Below are 22,035 nucleotides of genomic sequence, written 5' to 3'. Positions count from 1 at the left end.
GACCACTTTTAAGTTTGAAATTGCCCTGCTTTTTTAATAACTAACAACCTCCTAATATTTTTAAATCACTTTATTATCCCACCTACATTGTTTGGAAGTACTAGTTGCCAGGTAACTGTTTAGCAGCCATTTTCAAGGGCTGGAAATTTATTTTGCATGTGTAATATATATATTTACACACACACACACACATATGGAATGTGTGTATTTTGTATATGTGTGTGTATGTAGATATATATTCAATGTGAGTATGACTGGATAGCTCTGTGTCTGTAAATAAATATATATATATATATGTACATGTTTTGGTACATGTACATATACATATATTTGAATGTTTTCAGCATTCTGGACCCTTCTGGGAACTGGCATGCCATCCCTTTCCTCGGAAGGGGTTTATTAAGCCAGCCCTCACCAACCACGTGTCCAAAGCCGGGGTAAAAGGCTACAGCAGAGCAGGGCTGGACCTGCTGGGCATCACTCCTGGGCCTTGGTGCCCTCCTCGGCCAGCTCTGCCAAGCTCCCTGCCCTGGCAGCCGCCGGCTCCTCCAAATTCCCGGCGGCTTCGGAGTCGACTCTGGAGCGCTTGAACCTGCGGTCGGGGTACTGGCTGTTGTCGAAAGGCATGCGATGGACACAGAGCACGTGGGTCTTCAGGTTTCCCTTCTGAGAGGCACTGTAGGGGCAGTATCGGCACTGGAAAGGCCGGTGACCTGTGTGACAGATGACAGCCTGGTTAGTTTTTGCTTTAGCCCACGGACATTGCACAGCCTGGACAAACGGGACATTCCGGAGCCCCTCTCTCAGAGGCCACCGAGCGATGCCCCCTCGCTCAGTGGCCTCTGAGAGAACAAGAAATCTGTGCCCTTCCTTAATAAACTGCATTTTGAAAATTGCCTGCTTAGGATTTCCAGAGCAGTGGAGCTAATCCATCTCCCTCCTCAGCCCCAGCTGTAAATCCTTCAGTCCACGATCCAAACCAAGCTCTTGTAAATACAGCATGTACGAAACTGTCTTATTTTACATTTGTTAATTATCTTTTTTATTGAAGAGCAATTCAAGGATGACAATGTGCAGACCCTTAGTCTAATAAACACACTTTGTCTTTGGGTGGGTTTCTGGGTAAAGAATTGTATGTTTTATTTCAATCGCACAGATTACTTTTTAATGGAAAGAAATAATGGATTGAGATAGCCAAGGCCTCAAACCTGCAAACATTTACTCCAGTGAGATTACTCCTGTGAGTAAAGATATGCAAGCATGTAAGTGTTGTCTGGACCAGGGCCCAAGGTTATCATCAGCTTTAAAATAAAATGTCCAAGCCAGATTAGAAAAGGAATGTTAATGCACAAAATCTGATAGATGCACTTCTTGTGGATAAAATAGCAATCAACCTTGTAACAAAGGCATGAATGAAAGCTATCACTTCTCAGTAGGGTTTATCAATATCCTCTCTTATATTTTTCAGATTATTGTGACTTCAAATCTCCATGCTGTATCTGGTTTTGGAGGTTATGTTTCAACAATCACATTTCAACCTATGCTGGGAAGTTGTTGATGTGTTTTACTGGAACTTTATGAGCTTTGTCTCTCAAATTAACTTAAACCAGGACCATCTGAGGTCAAATGTGCTTAGCTTGCTTTAATTTGCTCAAATAAATGAATAAATAAATGTGCCAGACCATCTACATAAAGCCAGGATAAGTGAAAAACAATACCCTATCTCCACATTTGAAGAGCACATTTTCCCTTGCTGCTGTGGTACTATTAGCAGGCATAAAAGAGATGCTGGGGCAGCAGAGGAGGAGAATTATGCAATGGGGAAGGGGCTGGACCTTCTCCCCTTGGTTTTAGGTGGAAATTTACCAGCTAAACAATTAGACACCTGTTGTGAACTGGTCTGATGCTATACCTGTACTGGAGTGGAAATGCTGCCGTGGTCCTCCCAGAAGGGATGGGAGCCTGGGAAGCTGCTGGCACAGGAGCATGAGCATCTCTGTAGCACAGTGAATTCACTTGAACCAACATTAGTCCCCTGGGCTGCTCAAACAACTTGCCATTTTTACTGTAATATGAACACCACCACCTGAAGGCTGAGTCCCCCAAACCATGCTGCTTGCTACCCAAGGGAATGACACTTGGTGTCCTGAGCCCTTGCCCCAGGAATGCGCCTAGTTTCCTTCCTCAAGGATGGAAAGCTCCCCTTCACCCTTTGTTTTCATAGGCTGAAGCTGCCAGAAGTGTGACCACACCCCAAAGCCTCCAACATGCATATTTATGCCTCCAGCACAGAAGGGACGTGGAGCTCATGGAGAGAGTCCTGAGGAGGCACCAAGAGGATCTGAGGGATGGAGAACCTTTCCTGTGAGGAAAGCATGAGAGAACTGGGCTGGTTCAGCCTGGAGAAGTGGAGGCTCAAGGGTCACCTAATTGTGGCCTTTCAGTACCTTAACAGGCTGACAAGAAAGATGGGCAGGGACTATTTACAAGGGCCTAGAGTGACAGGATTCTGGGGAATGGCTTCAAACTGACAGATAGTGAGTTTAGGTTGGATATTAGGAAAAAATGCTTCCCTGTAAGTGTGGTGAGGCCCTAGCACAGGTTTCCCAGAGAAGCTGTGGCTGCACCATCCCTCCAAGTGTTCCAGGCCAGGCTGGACAAGGCTTGGAACAACCTGGGATAGTGGAAGGTGTCCCTGCCCACAGCAGGAGGGTTGGAATGAGATGATTTTTAGTGTCCCTTCCCACCCAAGCCACTCCATGATGCTATGATCTCACCAATCAGCTCTTAATGCTTTACCCACAAGCAGCTCTTAATAAACAGCCATCCTAATTCTTTCCTGCAAAGAACAAATTCTAAGCAAGGAATGCAGAAAGCATGGCTGGAGCTAACCACCTCACATACACCAGACTAAAAGCAAACTCTTTTTGCCCACCACTGAACCAAGTTCAAACCCATGTTCAAAATTCCATGCAGAGAATGTCATTTATTAATTCAAGGCACTTTAATAAATCAGACAATATAAAGTGCACCTACAAGGATTCAGTTCTGCATTGCTTCTCCCATGACTTACTTTTTCAGGCCATCAAAATTTCACATCACTGCCTTGTGAAAAGTAAGTACACAATAAGTTAATTTGTATTGTCACTATGCAGTACAACTGTGGTAAAGAGCACATTCATTTTTAATCCGATATGAATAATATATAAATATGTATACAGAGTGAGGGTCATAGGAAAGCAAGCGGTACATTGTTTACAGCAGAAGTAGTACAAAAAGTAGAGATTATTCTTGCTTGCAAAGATAACAATATCTGCAATTTGCTTGTAACTAAGGGGTGAAGGAAAATTCCCATTTCTTTTAGGTATCCCCATTCGTTAATTTTAGCTCCAAAACTTCTTGTGGGCAGCAGGCTCTTAAAATAACCCTTCCCAGATAAGTTGGCAATAAATTTATAATGCTTTTTTCTAGCAGTGGTTGGTAGGTCCTTTCTTAGCAAGCTATAGTTCATATGTATTTTACCCACTATATATATCTCCCAATAAAATTATATGAAAGCCCTTCAGAAAAAAAAAAAAAGAAAATAAGAAAGGAATCTTCTTGATAGTTCAGGAGATGATGTGATATGCATTACAATTGTAGTAAAAAGAATTAATATGAAAGTGACTGGACTAGGGGGGCAAACTATGGTGTGCATCTCTGATTTTTCTCTGATCAAAAATCAGAATAGAGGACAATATATTGCTTGCAGCTGAAATAATTCTTTTGTGGAGCTATGTTCTATGAGGGCTGTGATTGAGCATGTGGAGAGACTTAGCAATCCTCTGGATGGAAGCTGACAGTGTAAGGAAGTGGAAGAGCAGAAAATAATAATCAAAATTAGCGAAAATGACAACAGTGATGGCTGGACACAAAGAACACTTCTAGCATGTATGGATTTCCCTGTGAGGGGTGATCACTTCCAGCACCTGCTGGAGCCTCTCCTATAAAATTGATCTAAACCTCCCAGGATCAGACCCAGGAGGGGTGGCAGTGCTGAGGTGACCCAGGCTCATCATCTTCTCTACTTTTGACTGAATTTTAGGGAGCACAAGGAGCATGGATAAGAGGTACCTTCCGGCCAGGATGGAGAAGTTTCCTGCAGGCCCATATTAAGAAAAATCCCTCAGTGTTTGAAACTAGTCCACCTTTTAAAAAATATATGCTGCTTCATTAATTTAGGCTTTGAGGGGAAAAAATAGTAAAGTTTGTTTTCTTTTCTTTCAAGTTTGTGATGTGATATGTTGCTTTGTGACACTTCATGTCAAGCTGCATCAGTCACATCGCGTTAGGTTTCATAACATGGCATGACTGATGCAGCCCAACATGGTGCATCAGCTGAACAGTCAGAAACTGTAGGTTTTGAGAAAGACATGGATCTCAGTCTGGGGTTTAGGGCCACTTAAATGAAAGTTTACCTCAAGTAAGGGCCTTGGATTTAAACAAAGCCGTTGCCCAAGAGCTGTTAAAGTTTCAAGTACATGCCAAACCGTATTTTGCTTTGTCTAATCTTTAAAACTCAAAATGTATTATTGGAACACATAAAAAGTCAATGTCAATGAAGTGGCACTGGGTTACTTACTGTAATCCAAACACTGCTAATAGTTACTAATTTATTAACTTTGATATGGATCCATTATTTAAGATTAGCACAAAGGAATACACAAACGAGAGGGAGAAAGAGTGATGAATACTAAAGTCTTTTTCATTAAAAAAATCATTTACATGGTCAAGCCGCATTAATTCTCCACTTCTAAAAATATTTGATCGGCATCCAAATTCTATAAAATTTCCACAAAGAAACATCTTATTTTTGTGGTATTACAGGCACATATGTAGGGGTTTGCTCTAAAACGTAAAAATGGGCATTGAACTAGTCACATGAATAAAATCAGGAATTTATTCCAGATTGTTAAAAGTGTACTAATCACAGCAAAATCATGGCTTTCTCCCAAAGCAGCAAGAAAATGGTAATTTGAAAGAAAAATGCCAATAATACATCACACACAAGCCGTCTGTTGTCCCCACTACACCACTTTGTATTATATTGCATATGTGTACATATATACACAGATACACGCATACAGACACACACACACACGATTTAATGCATAAATTTAGGGGAAAGACAGAAGAGCAATAACATGATGAACAGAAAACAAATGCTGTGCAATGTACTATAAATTATAATTAAGCTCTGAATAAAATGTGTTTCTTAGATATGACATTTGTTCCCTTAAAATGCAAAAATGGCCATGATTATCTGACAGAATGTTTTTCCTTAGATGGCCAATGGCTATAGCACTTACTGAGATGCAATACGGCAAACTCATTTCAGATTTCTTTGCCTGGTTTAAGAAAATCTTTTTGCTGAAAATCAAAAATAACAGCAATTACCTCTTTAAAACAAATTATTCCCTCGCAAAGAGATATTGGAAAAAGCCTCAAAGGCTTGAATTTCTCGGAAACAAATCTCTTTAGTTGGGATGTTGGACACTGAAGATCTGGACTCGACTTGCTGGGCCACTGCAGCAATGGCACAGAGGCAGGGCAGCTCCGGCCAGCCCCGGGCACTGGAGCAGGACCTGGAACAGGGCACTGGAACAGGCTGCAGTGGCTCAGGATGGATGGGCACTGCCTGCTGCACCGGGATGCTTGGTCCCACAACGTTGCTGGTGGAATGGTCCATGTAATCACACATCTGCTGCCCAGCAAAGAGTGCACTCACACCTTCAGTAAGCCCGCACCTCCCCAGGTGCTTCCCGGAGCTGCTTTGAGCCTTTTTCCCCCACACAAGGTTGTATTTGAGGAACAATCATCTCTAAGCACATGAAGTCCGTGCTGCCTCAGAAGCAGCAGCAGGCAACGATGGCCGGGTGCTTTCTGTGCTTGAAGAGAGGCTTTTTGAGCATCTCCAGTTCTCTGGCAGGGACTGCTGGGCTGAGATCCTGTCTCTCTCAGACCACAGCCTCCAGGTCCCAGGCATCTTGGTGAACACTGCCATTTGAAAGTATATTAGAGCATAATAACAGGCATTTGCAAAGGGAAAACTATTTTCATTTAAATCTTGGCTGGTGCAATTTCCTTTTTTTAACGTATAAATTTTCATAAATACATTTCCTATCCACAGCAAACATCCCAAGTACTGCATGCATTACCCAGGAGAGCAGAATGGCTCTAAAGCAGCCATTCGGATCTGGAGCATAACAGTATGGATGGGAAAATGCTGAATAAATATATTTGTCCAATAGACAATAATGGCTCTGATTGAGCCATTCCACTTTATTGGTCTCAAAATATGCATTTTATGAAACTCCCCAAATACCAGACAGATTAAAATACACCCAATCAGGTTGGTATCTGTAATAGAAGTTTTTATAAAACAATTGAAAAGTATATGTTTATTTACACACAGGTCCAAGACCAACCAAGATGATCTTCTGGGAAAATTTCAATATTCTGTGAAGTTTATACATCACTTGGATTACAAAAAAAAACCCCAAAATTAAATTTTAAAAACTCTATTTCATGTTGACCAAGAAAAGTCATAAAACCAAAAAGCCTTATCTGAGGCATTTTTGGTGATTTTCTCTGGAACAACTTTTTTTTAAAATGCAGAGATATCTGGATTTTAGGAAGGCCAGGGAACATTTCCAGCTACGAAGACTAAGGCTTTGGGTTACAAGTTTCCATTGGTACTCCTAAAGTGAGGGCAACCCCCTGGTCACCCTCCATTCAGCTGAATTCCTTCATTACCAGGCTCAGTCCTGCAGAGTCCTTAGAGGTCATCAGATGAATTGCTCATGGCACCAGTCTCGTTACTTAAATCCCTCCTCACTTATACTGAGCCCTTTGGAGCAGCTCAGGTGAGAACACACACACACACTGCTACCTGGAAGAGCCTCTCTCTTGCTGTCAGTTACTGGAAAGATCTTAATTAGGGGAGGATAACTTTGGGGTGAAGACTCAGCATATGACAAAACACAGCTACCAGTCTGATTCTAAATAAATGCAAGGATGTCCAGAAAAAAGAAAAATGTGTCGAGGTCAGCACCACCCCAAAGCCACCCGTGACACTGCAGTCCTGGTGTCCTGCAGAAAGGGACACTGTGTATGGGCACCTGCAACACCAGGGTGGCAATTCACTGAACTATCACTGGTTGCAGAAGAGCTGGAAATTAAAAAATCTAATCTGTAACTAATTTTATCAAAAACTTTTACTTGAATAAAAAAACTTCATTCATTGGATTGACTTAAACCCTCAGATACCTACATGGCTTTTCTGAAATGTAATCAAAGGTGAAGTTTATTCTTAACTTACTGCCTTACACAGTGCTTGGTGTTTCCAAATTAGTATTTCAGCTTGCTGATAAGTGCACTAAAATATTTAATGATGACACAGAAAAGCAAAAGTTGGTGCTACACTTTGCCTTTAACACATATTATTAAAATATTATGTTAATTTCACACATTCCCCCTAAAATAAAAACTGTTCTTATAGTAATTATTCAATTCCTGTCTCAAAAGGCTACAGTCACTAATTATCACACCCTGAAGTTTCCTTTAAAAGCAAAATTAAAAAAAACACCAACAAATCAGCCCAGCTGTGTAAAACAGCCAAGTGCAGGTTGGTCTGACACAGAGGTTAACAGTCACCTCGACACTCCTGATAAATTCTCCTGTTGTTCTTCATCAATATGGTTTTACCTTACTGAATGAATCACTCACTAAACTATGGAAAATATCACTAATTTAATGTTTTTTTGCTTTTGGTATGTGGAACATGAGAATTATAATTATTTGGAGGTAGAGTGAGGAACTTGTTAGCCATCTGTAGTGCACTAAATACAAGGGAATTAGGAAATGGCCAGTCAAATCACTGATGGTGTAACAGAGACTTGTAAGTTCTAGGAAAACAAACATTTCCCAACTCTTGCAGTGTTAGTAAAACAACAGAATTACTCAGTTCCAGCCACTCAGCACAGAATTTGTTTCTTTTTCAGAAGTTATTCACATGGGAACTTTTGATTTAGAAGGGAAATGGATCTCCTCTTGGAAGAAAGGAATAGCCTCAGCAGAATAGCTGAAAAGGTCTTCCTAAAAAAATATTAAACTTTATGGGAACCCTGTAAAGCTAAAATTCTGAGATAAAGGCAGAAGACTGTGCTTTCTCAGGATCTGTGTGTCTCAGGCCACGGCTGGTGGGTGCACACATGGTGCCCTGTGCACGATGACATCAGTTCAGGTTCTGACATGACAAACATGAGTTACGAGCCCAGAGCCTCAGCGGGCTCCAAACGAGGTTAGTGGGAATGCTGTCATTGATTGAGCTTGAAATGCCAGACTATCATTGTCCCATGCTTTGGGAAATTTAATTACATTTAATTTTACATATTTATTTACTTTGGTTTATACACATAACTAGAGGACAGAGTTCTTATCAAGGGCACTAGATACCTGTTGTAAAGAGCAGGCAAAAACTGACTAAAGTCATAATAGCAATGGCTACAGAAATCGTAATCCTTTTCATGATCCTAAACTCACAACAGCTTGTCTTTTTGGCCAAGCTTTCATTTCCAGCCATTTCCTCCCATCTGGTACCAACCTCTGTTCTCCCAAACCCTGATGTGTCCCTTCATCTCTGCAGCCTGGGCCCCTCCACAGGAGGGGAGAGGTACCCGAGCCCAGAGAGTGAGCAGGGTACAATCCTCACAGCCTTCGCTTTCTCTTGTGCTTTGGGGAGACTGCAACTAAGGAAACACATTTTGAAGGTAAGTGGCAGACTTTTCTTTAATATTAACTAACCTCCAAGTTCTTCTGATCATCAAAATTACATGCTCAGAGTCCCACCTTTGCCTTTACTTACATATTTCAATTAATTGCTATGTCTATTCACTCCTTTACTTGTTTTAATCACTTCAATAACATTATATTCCCATTCTAACCCCCTTGAGCAAAATATCTCAGTTTTCCTACTAGGTCATTCACAAGTTTTCTCGCTAATGTTCTGTCATATTTTTTAATTGTCTCAGTAAATATTTATTATTTCAGGGAGCATTTACCACTTCTTGAATGAAGCGGTATTTGAATTTAATGGACCTGTGATTTCCCAGAATAAATGCTATACTGGTGGCACTGGGATTTTAGTAAAGAGAACATTCAATTCAGAAGCTAATAGGAAAGACCTTGTTAGTGATTTTGCTACCAAATATCCTTTATTCTGCCTAGCAATTCATAAATGCAATAGAATTTTCTCTTTCACTCTGGGCAACTGTCTTGAGGTTATTTATTTTATTTGGCAGAATGGAATTTTAAAAATCTTATACTCAGCTTTCTAAATCTTTCCTGCCAACATTTGGATGTGTCACATCCTCAGCTGGTGTCAAACTGGACAGTCACACAGCCTGAGCCATGCAAAGACCTGCCCCCTCTGTGCACAGCCCTGTAAGGATACCCAGCCTCTCCACCAGTTCCACAGTCCATAAATCACCTGGGTGGGAAGGGATGGAATTATCCACGTGCTATAACGTTGGCTGAAGTGAGACCCTAAGCCAGAATATCTGTTTTCTGCATGTATGATGTCACTTGGACTAACCACATTCTCCTCTCATTTTTGTTGTTGCTTTTTCACATAACTGGAGTAATTTAGAAGGTATTTTGTCACATTATCACTTGTCATGTACCTCAGGATTCTCTAACTCCGGATTCGTGTTAGTAGAGAGACTAAAGAACAACAAAACACATTAAGTAAATAAATATCTAGCTCACTAATAGCTAATATTTCAAATTATCCAGGAGTAGCTCACAACCCCACTAATCATTCTGCTAAAACATCACTATTATCTGTTTATGGGATTTGGTGAGTGGAGTTCTCAGAACCACTCATTATTGGCAATGCTTCTGCATTATGTGCCATCACAGCACAGAATTACCATGAGCACAGCCTGAGTGGGAACTCACAGCAACCCACCTTTCACCAGGCACATTTCTGATGGAGGTGTACATATAGCTAATGTTTCCATAAAAAAATAAACCAACATATTCTTATTATATCCCATTCAACAAACCAGGAGATCAAACAGTAAAAATTAAATGACTGCAAAGAGTAAATTGAGCATTAACTTTGCAGGACCTCTCCCTCTGGAAAGTGCTGTTGGTGTTGTCACAGAAAAAAGGTGTCTTTTTTATCAAGTCACAAAGGAAATGCTTTCTCCCCTTCTCCTTTTCTTTTCTATAAAAGGCTCTCTAAAATGAAAGGTGTCAGACTTTGCTTTTTCTTCTTGGCATGATCCAGAATGTATGGCTGAGGAATGACAGATGTCTGCAACCAGCTGCAATGAAGCATGCTAAAGTTTCAGTCTAATCCACTTATTTCACTGCAGTCACGTAAACCAAAACAAATGGGCAGTGCCTTACATTATAAAAACACAGCAGCATTACTTTGTTGCATAATGTAGCTGATACGCCATCTTTTTATCATTTTTCCTACTGCAGAAAGAATTCACCTCTTTATTAAAAACAGCCCCTGAAAGTTATCCCATTCTGCTTGCCTCTATTTTTTTCTTTTAGTGTCACAGCAGTCCTGCGATGCTCCATGCATTACTCAATATGTGGCTATTATAAAAACACCGTCATTTTTTCCAGGGAAAACTGCTTTTGTTTTTAAAAACGTGATCCAATTCAGAAGCCACCGGGCCTTATTCTGCTCTCTCATCCTTGCTGCCAGCCCATGGCTTGAACAGATCTGTGCTGCTGAGTAAGGATAGGATCTGCCATCAGATCAGTGCATGTTTCTTCTGTCAAAGCCAAATTACAAATGCACCAAGCACTTACCTGAACGGGTAAAAAACCCCCATGTCTCTGTTTTCCACCGATCAAACTGGAAATGTCATCAGAGACACAACTAATAGCCTTAATCTACCCAACTAACCTCATTCAAAACCCTCCCATTTTAATGAGGAGGGAGACCCACTGGCAGTGCGTTTCCCAAAGCCCTGAACACCCCCTGTGTTTTGTTATGCCAGAGGGAGTATAGCCTAAGTGAACATGGCATCGCTTCCTGGGAAGGGAGACCCTGCCTCACTCCAACATGTAGTGCAGCAACCTTTTGAACCCTCCCCTCTTTAATCCTTGTATGGAAAGGGAAAGGATGAGGAGTCATGTGGCTCCCTCCCTGCCAGCAGTTCCAACAGCTGGGAAGCACTCTTTCAGCGCAATTCATAAAAAAAGATGTGTTGGATTTCGCCGATGGCAGAATGGTGTACGATTTCTGGCCCTTCAGGCTAAAACAATAAATGCAAAGAGGAAAATTTGAGATTTCCCCCCTTAAACTTCCCACAACAACCTCAGCAAAACCACATGACTTGTCTTGTACAATCTCCCTGGTGTTTTCAGTGCTACTTTGGCAGGAAATCAGAATTACTGTTATATAAATTCCATCTGATGCCAGAGCTACCATCTGTGAGTAAAACTGCTTCACCTACGTCTGCCGGCAAAGCCACTCTCCCAGAGACAAGGGAGAAGGGGAAAAAAAATTTGATTAATTTGCAGAATGCTTGTGATTTGCTCATATATTATTATAACTGCTCATCAGCACATGACAAATTCCCAGCACTCCGCACAGGAACCCGTTCAGTTTCAGCAGTTTTTTGCGTCGGCACCTGACAGACTGCAGAGCCACTAATGACTTTCAGATGCTTACAAACAGTAATTCTATCTTCAGAATAAAAAGAAAAATCCGTAGGAAGAAAAGAGTAGAGTTAGTCTATTCCATTTCCTTCCTGTATATCAACATGATTTAACTCTTCGGGGCAGCAGCGGTTCCAGGATCACAACACGGCTGCTCCTTGCCTGTAAAAGACAAAGACTGCCAATCTCAGGGGAAAGGTGGAAGCAAAATCCTGTCTCCAAAGGCTTTCGCTACACCAGCTCCGCAGAGAGCCAGATACAAAGCAGGTAGCCTAGCAAAAGGCACACCTACCCTGCAGTACAGGGAGGAAATACATGTTCGCCCTGGTGCTCCCAAATTCTGTGTCTATTTCCCTATTTTAATACTTCTGATAACCTTTTACATTTTCAGGGAACACATCTGCTTCCTAACTGCAGCTGAAATGTTTTTTTCTCCCTTTAAAAGTATGATTATGCTTTCTGAAGCACTGTCTGTGTGCTTGATTGCCTGTTTTAGATTAGAGATTTTAGCAAGGAAACAAAGACTTCAGAGTGCACATCAGTCCTGCATATGAGAAACCACAGAAGGAATAAGCAATAAAATGTGATGCACCATCTGTCCACAAACAATAACCTGGATGTTCTGAAGGCTTACAAATTATTTAGCACACAACCTCACCGAATTATAGGACCCTTAAATAGAGCAATAGACTGGGAATGAGAACCTCTTTGATGTCCTTTTGTATTTTTTTTTTCCCAACTCAGCCCTCGATTGATTGCTATCTGTTGAGGTATTTCTCAAAGACTATTGGAGCAAGTTGATATTTATTAAGTAGCTCTCTGTAGAATATTTTGCCACAGATTTGAACAGTGGGGTATACACTGCCTCCCTGGCCCTAGCCTGCTGCAAACAGATTGTTAATCAAAAGACAGTCTAAAAGAATAGTCAGTTGGGAAATTCAGTCCTAAGGGCAAAATGCTGCCCTCGGTACCCATGTGCAACTCCCGCTGCCTTCCATGGGAGCTCACGGGAACGCTCAGGCACGAATTTGACTTTATTAAGTACCAGAAGCTTTCTGACTGGACTCTTGTAGGACAATTCTCTAACAAAGAATGAAATTTTAATTTTTGATTTTTTTCCTCCCCCAAATTAAGTCCTGCTGCAATTAAAAAGAAAGTGACATTTTTCCTAGCTGTCATGAAGCACAGTGATCTTGCATGCAAAACGCATTAGCAGCTGAGCACACTCCAGGTACTGTAAACTAGAGTATGTCAAAGCTACTGGATCCCTAGGCAAACCTGGCATCCCCCAGCAATATGCTCACATACCAAAATAAAGATATTCAGAGACCTGTGTTTGGGATAGAGGATTTTTCCTCACCATATTTAAATGTGAAATCATGTTTAAAAAAATCAGCCAAACAAACACTAAAAATACTCCTTTTTTAATAAGCAGTGAATTGCAAAATTTTTGGATCTACTGTTTCATTCAACCTCTTCTCTGCATTATAAATTCCTGAGTTTTTAGTGAACATTAGAATTTGTTTTTTCCAATTGAAGCCTGCCTCTAAACCCACACTCCAAAATAAATCAGCATCCCTTAAAGCCACCCACTTAATTTTTAAAAGGAAGAGCCTGCCTGAAATATTTCTTTTGCTTTGGTTTCCATAGAATTTTTTCTGCAAATTTTCTTAACACAACATCTCCCACGCTGGCTCTCAGCTAACAAACATCCAGACCCACCTACCAAAGGTCTTCTCAGTGTGGTCTTTACTCTTTTGCCTAGATGGCAGATCAAAATTCAAATAAAAATAGATATTAGTAGTCAGAGGATTTTTTTTATTGTATTCTTTTTGACAAACAGGCCAGGAGGGAGGTAACTGTATAATTAACTTTAGATGTGCCTAATGTAACTCCATTATCATTGATGGGTCTTATGGAGAGACACTGAGAGGGAAATGTGCCTTCTAGAGTTTCATAGTGGAGCCAGAACTATTGAAGAATATTTCAGTATTTAGGCCCTGATTCAGCAAATTGCTGAAGGTTATGCATACTACAAAGCCTGTAAGTCATCCCACAGACTTGTGTAGGAATTCACAGTTGTCCCTGAGCTGGGGCCTCGGAGCTTGGCCCTTACTTACAAAGATTCCTAAAAGAGACATGAAAATTTGCCTGGGGGTAAAAGCTGGCACATTGCATTGTCTCACTGTGAATCTGCATTCCCTTTTGCATTTATTTTTGCATTTACTTCTATGTGCTGATGGTGCAGGTGAGGGTCCAGCAGCCCGGCACCTGAGCGGGGACCTGCAGCCATCCCGAGCTCTCCTGCAGGCAGGGTGGGGCTCACCACTGGCTGCTGATTGGGTAGATGGGAATTTCACCATCACTGGGGGCACCCTGAGCCGGCTGGTTGCTCTATGGGATACACACAGACCAACAATCGACACCCAGAGCTGAGGCTGCTGTCACCCACATCCCTAAAACCATGAGCTGCCACCCAGGAAAGGGCACAAGATGAACGTGCAGCAAAACCCTTTGATATCAAAGGAAAAAAAAAAAAAAATCTCCTTCCAACAGCTCCTGTGGCAGTCAGTATGCAGAGGAACAGATGCTACTGAGGATTTTATTTTAAACAAAATTGGAGAAGTCCAAATTTCTACAGGCAGTGAGACACTGTGTCGATGTAGGGTGTCTGGGTATTTTTTCAATGATTTAGAATCAAGGAGCTCCCTACATATCTCTGAAGGACTTTTTCAGCATGTCAGGTGGCAAAGAGGCAAACATCCCTGCCAGCAGCACCCAGCACACCAAAGCCTTGCTCCTGCTGCCTGCAGGAGATCCACTCAATCCCACAGAAGGTTCATTGACTTCCACCGACTTCCAGGGAGAAGATTTACTTATGTGAAATCAATGGCGGGCTCTGGGCTTTCAAGCAAACTGATACTCACTTGGGCTTCTCTGTGTATAAACCAAAACCATTTTGCAACAAAACTAATGCATGCAGTGGTTAGAGAGGGCCAAAATATTTTGCCTGCTGGAGAAAAGGATGCAATTTCTCTGATTTCAACAAATAATCTGAGGCGGGTAACTTTCCTCTATCTACCATTATGCTAATCAGAACAGAGAGGTCTATAAATGTACTTAAAGAGACAACTAAAAAAAAAATTAATCTGTGGTTTAACTTAAAGGTCAACTCAATACATATTGAGAAGTCAACTGAAATTCTGCCATTAAATATAATCATTGCTTCTAGGGTGGTAAATACTGTGTGGAAATACCCATCAGGAGCCAAATTCTGATCTTAGACAAGCACATGGATGGAGGAGAGCAGTGCTGATCTTGCATACAGAGCCCTTCCATCTGAGCCTCTACGTATCAAGATCCAGACCACTAGCTAAATTCCTTTGAATTCCGTAGGATGTGATTAATATAGTGCAATATATTAAAAAATATTTATATATTTAAAAAATCTTGGGGGAAGGGGGTGCATGTTTCTGGACCTTTTCCAGCTTTCTGGTCCCTACCTTCAAGCATTTGCTGTAACCTGAAAGGCTAAAGAGTTCTTTTCTTACGAAAGAACAGAGATTTTTCTATAATCACATGGCTACCATGGTGAAAGCCTTTCAGATGTAGAAACTGCCCCAGCCATTACAGTAAAATCAGGAAAAGCAAGAGCAGCCCCTGCTCTTCAGCTCTGGGGCAGGTGTCAATCCCAAGCTCTTACTGTACACACAACTGTTCACAACCTAAAACCAGTTTTTCCTATTCTTAACAGAAAGAAGTAAATTGAAAAAAGGCTTAACTCGCATTTTATACGCGTGCAAACTTATTCTTTAAATTTTAATATATGGTACAGTATAGGCATTTTCTTCTGAAATAATGTCAAAGATTTGGGAGGGAAGGCACAAAGGTCAGATTTAAATCCTGAAGGTAGCATAAAAAATTTAGATAACACTGTTTGCATGTATTTTTTTATAGCATGTGTCCTGACAGTGTCACCATCAGCATGGGCCCTAGAATTCATAATCCACTGTGCTATTTTTTAAAATAGTTTGATTTGTTTATTAACTGCGCTTTCCTATTTCCATGAGATATAGACATCGACAGTGAATAGACCTTTTCTAATTGAACTGATAGCTTGAAAGTGAACATGTCCTTGAATTTACACTGAAAGATAGACAGTGATTATTTATAATAAGGGATTTAGTCAACTGCCTTTCCATTTGTACAGCAAGGACTTTATCAACAGACCATGTTTAGGTAAATAGTGCCAAATAAGATAAATTTTGTATTAAAGGACGAATGTCTCGCAGTGTCAGATGTACAAGGAAGAGACATTTGGCTGATGATATGTCCTGTAAGTATAAAAGAGAGTATTAAGATAACACTTTATGCTAGCATTAATACATCAAAGTTCTGGACTGACCTGTTTCATCCAAAGTGAAAGCGAGGATGCTCTTAATTCCTATCTAAGATTAATTTAATTCAGAAGGCATTCAGCCTTATGTCCTGTTTTGCAGCTTTATAAGAATTGCTGGATTTGCAAAATAGCACGGCTGTACGCACGTTAATAAATGGTCTGTATTTGTCTAGGCAGAGTTGAAGCCTTTCTTTAAAAACACACACACACATACACACACACACACAACTCTGGCTCTGTGAGCTTGCTTTGCCCACAATATTAGAGCTCAGCTATCTCCTTGCTGAAGGGCCTATTTGTCTGCTTTAAGTGAAATCACTCAATTCTCAAAAGTCAGTGGAGGACTTTGGAAGGGGGAGGGCTGGGAGAGGCCACTCCAAATAAGTTCCATTAATCAAAAGACACAGTCTAATGTAACTAATATTTTACAATTAGAGAAGACAAGATGGAACTAAAAGCCATCTATCTCTCTTACACCACATGATCATCGATTCATAATCAGAAGACTGAGAGTCGCACAAAGATGCATTTACAGGGGCTGGGGGAGGGGGCTGGGTCGGAGCCGGAGATAATGAACACGATGAGAAGGAGCGGCGCTGAAGGCTGGGGAAAGATGACAGAGTGGTTCAATGGTGACGGATGACACGAAGATGAGTACTGATACCTGACAGGCAGCGAATGATGACTGCAGTCCTTTCCCACCATTATGATCCTCAATTATCTTGCTAAGGACTAAGAGGGAAAAAGAAAAAAAAAAAAAAAAAGCCAAAGTGGCTCAGCCCATCCGTTTATTTATAAGCTGGGATAATGCTAGAGTGTGCCAGGCTGCTGGGAAAGGCCACCTTTTGCAATTTGATCAGCACTTTATAGGAGCTGTAGTTTTCATTGTCAGCGCTCATGGGCACAAGGGGAAATGGGTAAAATACAGTACTTGTCCGTCTGTTTTGTAATAAAATTCTTAAATCTTCAAAGGGAGTTATTTTTTTTCTTTCACTGCCACCTTCAGGAAAAAAAAACCAAAACCCTGGGCTGACCAAAAAAAAATAAAAGAGAAAATGGGCTTTGTATTTGCACATAGAGTTAGCGGGTTGCAGCGTGCGCACCCAAAATTCCAAACGCAGATTTATCCAAATGAATGATACGTGGTGGGGGATGAGCCAGCATGAGCAAGAGCTGCAGCTATGAGGAGTGCAGGAGCAAAGTGAAGAGGAACTTTTCAAGATTCTTCATTGATTTAGGGAATTATTAATAAAAAGGGAAGAAAGTTCGCTCAAGACTGCTTTGTAGTTGCAGAAGATGCCACAGGCTAGCATTTCTATACCAAAGAATATGCCGTTCTGCTACATTATTTATTTTTAAAGACACAGATCTCCTAGCTATGTTGGAGTCATTGCTTTGGAGAAAAAGAAAAACAAATTAAGATTAATGTTCTACACAGCTCCCGATAGCAGTAAATATTTGATCAGAACAATTCACATTTAAATGTTGACATACTAAAAATCATATTTTTTGGAAGAAATATTTCTTCTTCGTGCTTTAACCGAAACTTTCCTTTCCTGTCCCTTTCCCTCACTGGTCCTCTAGAAGAAACAAAGTCACATAATATTGCACCACATTTTTCAGCCAGGATAACTAAAATTAACAAAACCAGGTCATAAACAGCTCTGTTAAAAAAAAAAAAAAAATCACACACACTATACAGGTCACACATATTCTGCAATCCCGCCTGCCTTTTTCCTCTCTCTCATTTTTCTCCAAGGGAGCAGGCTGCTTAGTTTAGCTCCAGCCCAGGAGGGCACAGTGGGCATGGTTTGCTGCTCGCAGTGCCCTTTCCCCACCACAGCAGGGCACGGGCTCCCAGCAAAGGGGGCACCCTGCACATTTTGGGGAGATGAGAGTCCAGTCCCTCACAGAGGTGGGTTTACAGCTCTGCCTGCTCACCAAGGGCAGGAACAAACCAGCCAGAGACGTCGAGAGCATCATCTTCCATGTTCATGAGCAAGCACCAGGTAGGAAAGCTGAGCCGAGCTCGCACATGAGGAGGGTTAAATACCGACACACCAGGCTTCATCTGACTCCATGCTAAAACTCCCCATGTACTTTTCCTGGCTCCAGGAATGTCAGAAAATTATACCAGCAAAAAAAAAAAAGACACATCAGAACAGAGTTGTTCCATCTGTAGCAGAAGTCAAGTGTCCCCAGTCACACCAGTTCCTGTTGGCCAAGGGATCTGTGCCAATAAGCGTTGGGAGCATTAGCAGGTTCTTCTTGTTTTCAGAGATATTACAAGTAAAGGAGTTCTGGGTTTTGGTGACATATGTAAAACAAAATAGGTGGGAGTAAAAATCCAATGGCAGGAATTAGCCTAAATGTACTTGTAAATAAATGCTTACATGGGTAATAGCTTCCTTAAAGCCCTGAGCATGTGCTGGGCTGCCTGGGCAGAGGGGCAAGAGGTGCTCCAGCCCCAATGCCAAGGGAAGGCAAGGATGTGTCAGGACATTTGTTAGGGCTATTGGGGCGCCATTGGGTTGATAAAGAGCATGTCCCAAAGGAGAAAAAAACATTCCATGGGACAAACTTCAGCTTTTATAGAGCTGCTCTCTAATTGCTTCCACCTTTGCTTTTGCATGGAGAATACACAGGTTAGCCTGGGTCTGAAAGGAGTGGACTGCACTGGCACAAGAAATGCAGCAGTCATCACACAGGGAGTGTCTGCACAAGAAGCCCTGCTGGAGCAAGACCATAAATATTCCAAGAAGCGTTTCCCAGATATCCATTTAAGAATCCTAATTATGAACAAATGTCCTTAATCTGCCCACTTCATACATCTGAGATTTAAGACAGGTTGAATCCATGATCTTCATTGCAATTAGCACAAACAAAGGGGCCAGATGTGAGAAGCATGGTTCTGATGTCAGGGTCTTCACAGCAACTGATCAAATATTGTATAGCTATAACTGGTTTTCATAAATAGCATATCCTCAGACGTGATGATAACTGACACATTATAAAATGCATTTTTCAGCATTTTTTTTTTGCAAGAGCACGTGCTGCACTTGTGCACAAGTTGGACCCATCTCCCTGTGACATTACTTCAGCATTTTTGGCAAAACAACTCAGCTGTCATCAGTGGATTCACAATTGTGTAAAATTGGACTATCATAGTGATTAATTGGGCTAACTTAATTTGTACATACAAATTAAGTAAGTGCACTCACAAATACCTAATTTAGCATGTGCATTAAAGTTTAATTTGCACATACAATCACATACTTTGGGTAAATGGGATAACCAATTATGAAGAATTTTTTTCTGACTTTGTCTGCACAAATAAATTCTCTGAAAAAAAATCTCTTATTATTTATATTGCACCCAGATAAACAAATATTTATTTTATCTATCAATATCACTTCTATTTTCCTAATGGCTACCAGGAGAAGCTGTGTATATTTATGAACTAGAGGCAAATTAATAAAAAGGGTAAAAAGAAGAAGAAGAAAAAAACCCTTGTAATTAATATGTGGTTGTCTGTGCTTGAACACAAATCTAACAAACAAGAGTATTATAACTTTGCTTAAAAAAGTACTGCAAGACTCAGGCTTTAAAATAAATCTTTTAAAACTACAGAAAAGAGTGCTACTAAAATGAGAATAAAATATTTAGTTATTCACACAACGTTAAGATTATATTTTGAACATAAAATTAAGATGCTGAGGTTTATTCTGCTGTCAGTTCAGACCACAAGGACGATGTAACAGCTGCCATTCAACAAGCAGCAGCAGCAGCAATATAAACTAAAGTTTAGCTTTTTGTTATCCCTGGGGTTTTTAATCAGTGGAAACTGTTCAAGAAATGACTGGATGTGACACTCAGTGCCGTGGTCTAATTGGCAAGATGGTGATCAGTCAAAGGTTGGATTCCATGATCTTAGAGGTCTTTTCCAACCTAAATGATTCTCTGATTCTGTGACATAAATAGTAACGCATGAACGGTACATTAGTAATTTCATAGAAAATTAACCGGGAATTATCTTCAAAAATAAGGGAAGGGAAGGGAAGGGAAGGGAAGGGAAGGGAAGGGAAGGGAAGGGAAGGGAAGGGAAGGGAAGGGAAGGGAAGGGAAGGGAAGGGAAGGGAAGGGAAGGGAAGGGAAGGGAAGGGAAGGGAAGGGAAGGGAAGGGAAGGGAAGGGAAGGGAAGGGAAGGGAAGGGAAGGGAAGGGAAGGGAAGGGAAGGGAAGGGAAGGGAAGGGAAGGGAAGGGAAGGGAAGGGAAGGGAAGGGAAGGGAAGGGAAGGGAAGGGAAGGGAAGGGAAGGGAAGGGAAGGGAAGGGAAGGGAAGGGAAGGGAAGGGAAGGGAAGGGAAGGGAAGGGAAGGGAAGGGAAGGGAAGGGAAGGGAAGGGAAGGGAAGGGAAGGGAAGGGAAGGGAAGGGAAGGGAAGGGAAGGGAAGGGAAGGGAGGAAAAAAGGAAAAAAGAAAAAAGAGGAAAAAGGAAAAAAGGGGAAAAAAGGAAAAAAGAAAAAAGAGGAAAAAGGAAAAAAGGGGAAAAAGCGGGGAGGAAGGAAAAAAGGAAAAAATGGAACAAAAGAAAAAAAGAAAAAATAAAAGAAAAAATAAAAAGAAAGAAAAGAAAAGAAAAGAAAAGAAAAGAAAAGAAAAGAAAAGAAAAGAAAAGAAAAGAAAAGAAAAGAAAAGAAAAGAAAAGAAAAGAAAAGAAAAGAAAAGAAAAGAAAAGAAAAGAAAAGAAAAGAAAAGAAAAGAAAAGAAAAGAAAAGAAAAGAAAAGAAAAGAAAAGAAAAGAAAAGAAAAGAAAAGAAAAGAAAAGAAAAGAAAAGAAAAGAAAGAGCAGGGCTACAAGCAGAGCCTTCACTGCCCGGTAAAGGACAGACTCGGGAACACTCGGCCGGGTGCTCTGCTAGAACCGCAGCCGACAGCGGGGCAGGGTGCGGGTGCAGCAGCGCCCGGAGCGCGTTCGGCCGGGGAAGGAGGAAGCACGAGCCAACCCTCCTCTGTCTCCCTCCGCTCCCGCTCCCGCTCCCGCTCCCGCCCCGCTCCCTCCTCTGCCTCCCTCCGCTCCCGCTCCCGCTCCGCTCCCGCCCGGGCTCTGCCCGCGCCCGCCGGGCCCGGCGGGGCGGCGCTCGGTCTGCAGCGCCACCTGCGGGCGGCGCGGGGCAGCGCAGCGCGGGCGGCGCCGGGCCGGGTCACGGCGCGGTCACTGCCCCGCACCGGCACCGCACCGGCACCGCACCGGCACCGCCCCGGCACCGCACCGGCACCGGGGCCAGCGACAACCCCGACGGGCCCGGGCACGGCCCCGGCACCGATCCGCACACGGCCCCGGCACCGGAGCAGAGCCAGAGCCTGCACACAGCGGAACAACCCCGCGCACAGCCCCGAGAGCGCTGGAGCCCCGCACGCCGCGGGTCGGGCATTGCCGCCGCTGTGTGCCCCCGCACAGACGGGCAGCGCTGGGTGGTCAGGCTACCGAGATGACAGAAATGTGCAGCTCCGAGGGGCTGATTTCTACACGGCAGCGCTGATAGGGAGTCTGTGCTCCACGCCAGACAGTCACCAGATTGATTTTTAAATGTTTGTGCAGCAAACTGGCTTGTTGGGGGGGAACCTGCCTAATTTCAAACATTCTGTATGAGTACAAGGGCATGAGAATTAAAGGCGTGACTTCTGCAGCCTCCCCAGCCCGTCGAGCGTGGCCTGAGCCCAGCACTCCCCAGCAGCTTCGGGCTCCGAGCGTGGTTTTGGTTCTCTGTCCGTGCCTTGGGGAGCCAGAGCTGCTCTCCAGGGTCTGTGCCTGCCCCTCTGGGGCTCCTCTGCTTCCTCAGAGGACACCATCAGCGTCACAGATGGGATACCGGGCAATAAAACCAGCACGGCGTGTTCCTGTGCTGCGT

The 22,035-nt window shown here is 42.3% G+C and overlaps 1 protein-coding gene and 1 non-coding gene across 24 annotated transcripts in view; both read right to left on the bottom strand.

Moving 5' to 3' along the window:
- The window catches only part of ZNF536 (zinc finger protein 536), a 345,246-nt gene that overhangs the window by 2,392 nt on the left and 320,819 nt on the right, over window positions 1–22,035 (bottom strand). For 22 of the 23 annotated variants that reach the window (XM_030282099.4, XM_072934376.1, XM_072934372.1 and 19 more), the window contains one exon: window positions 1–713. This exon is cut by the window's left edge and continues 2,392 nt beyond it. In XM_030282099.4, the coding sequence (XP_030137959.3) occupies window positions 478–713 (236 nt within the window). In that variant the 3' untranslated portion in view covers window positions 1–477. The remainder of the gene's footprint in view (window positions 714–22,035) is intronic. The other variant, XM_072934383.1, reaches the window with a different exon arrangement.
- On the bottom strand, window positions 4,294–4,373 carry MIR1791 (microRNA mir-1791). Its single transcript, NR_105670.1, has one exon. It is a non-coding gene; the product is annotated as a microRNA mir-1791 (primary transcript).

This window comes from Taeniopygia guttata, chromosome 11 (genome assembly GCF_048771995.1).
Source record: "Taeniopygia guttata chromosome 11, bTaeGut7.mat, whole genome shotgun sequence".
NCBI lineage: Eukaryota > Metazoa > Chordata > Aves > Passeriformes > Estrildidae > Taeniopygia > Taeniopygia guttata.
This window is presented reverse-complemented; position numbering and strand designations above follow the sequence as displayed.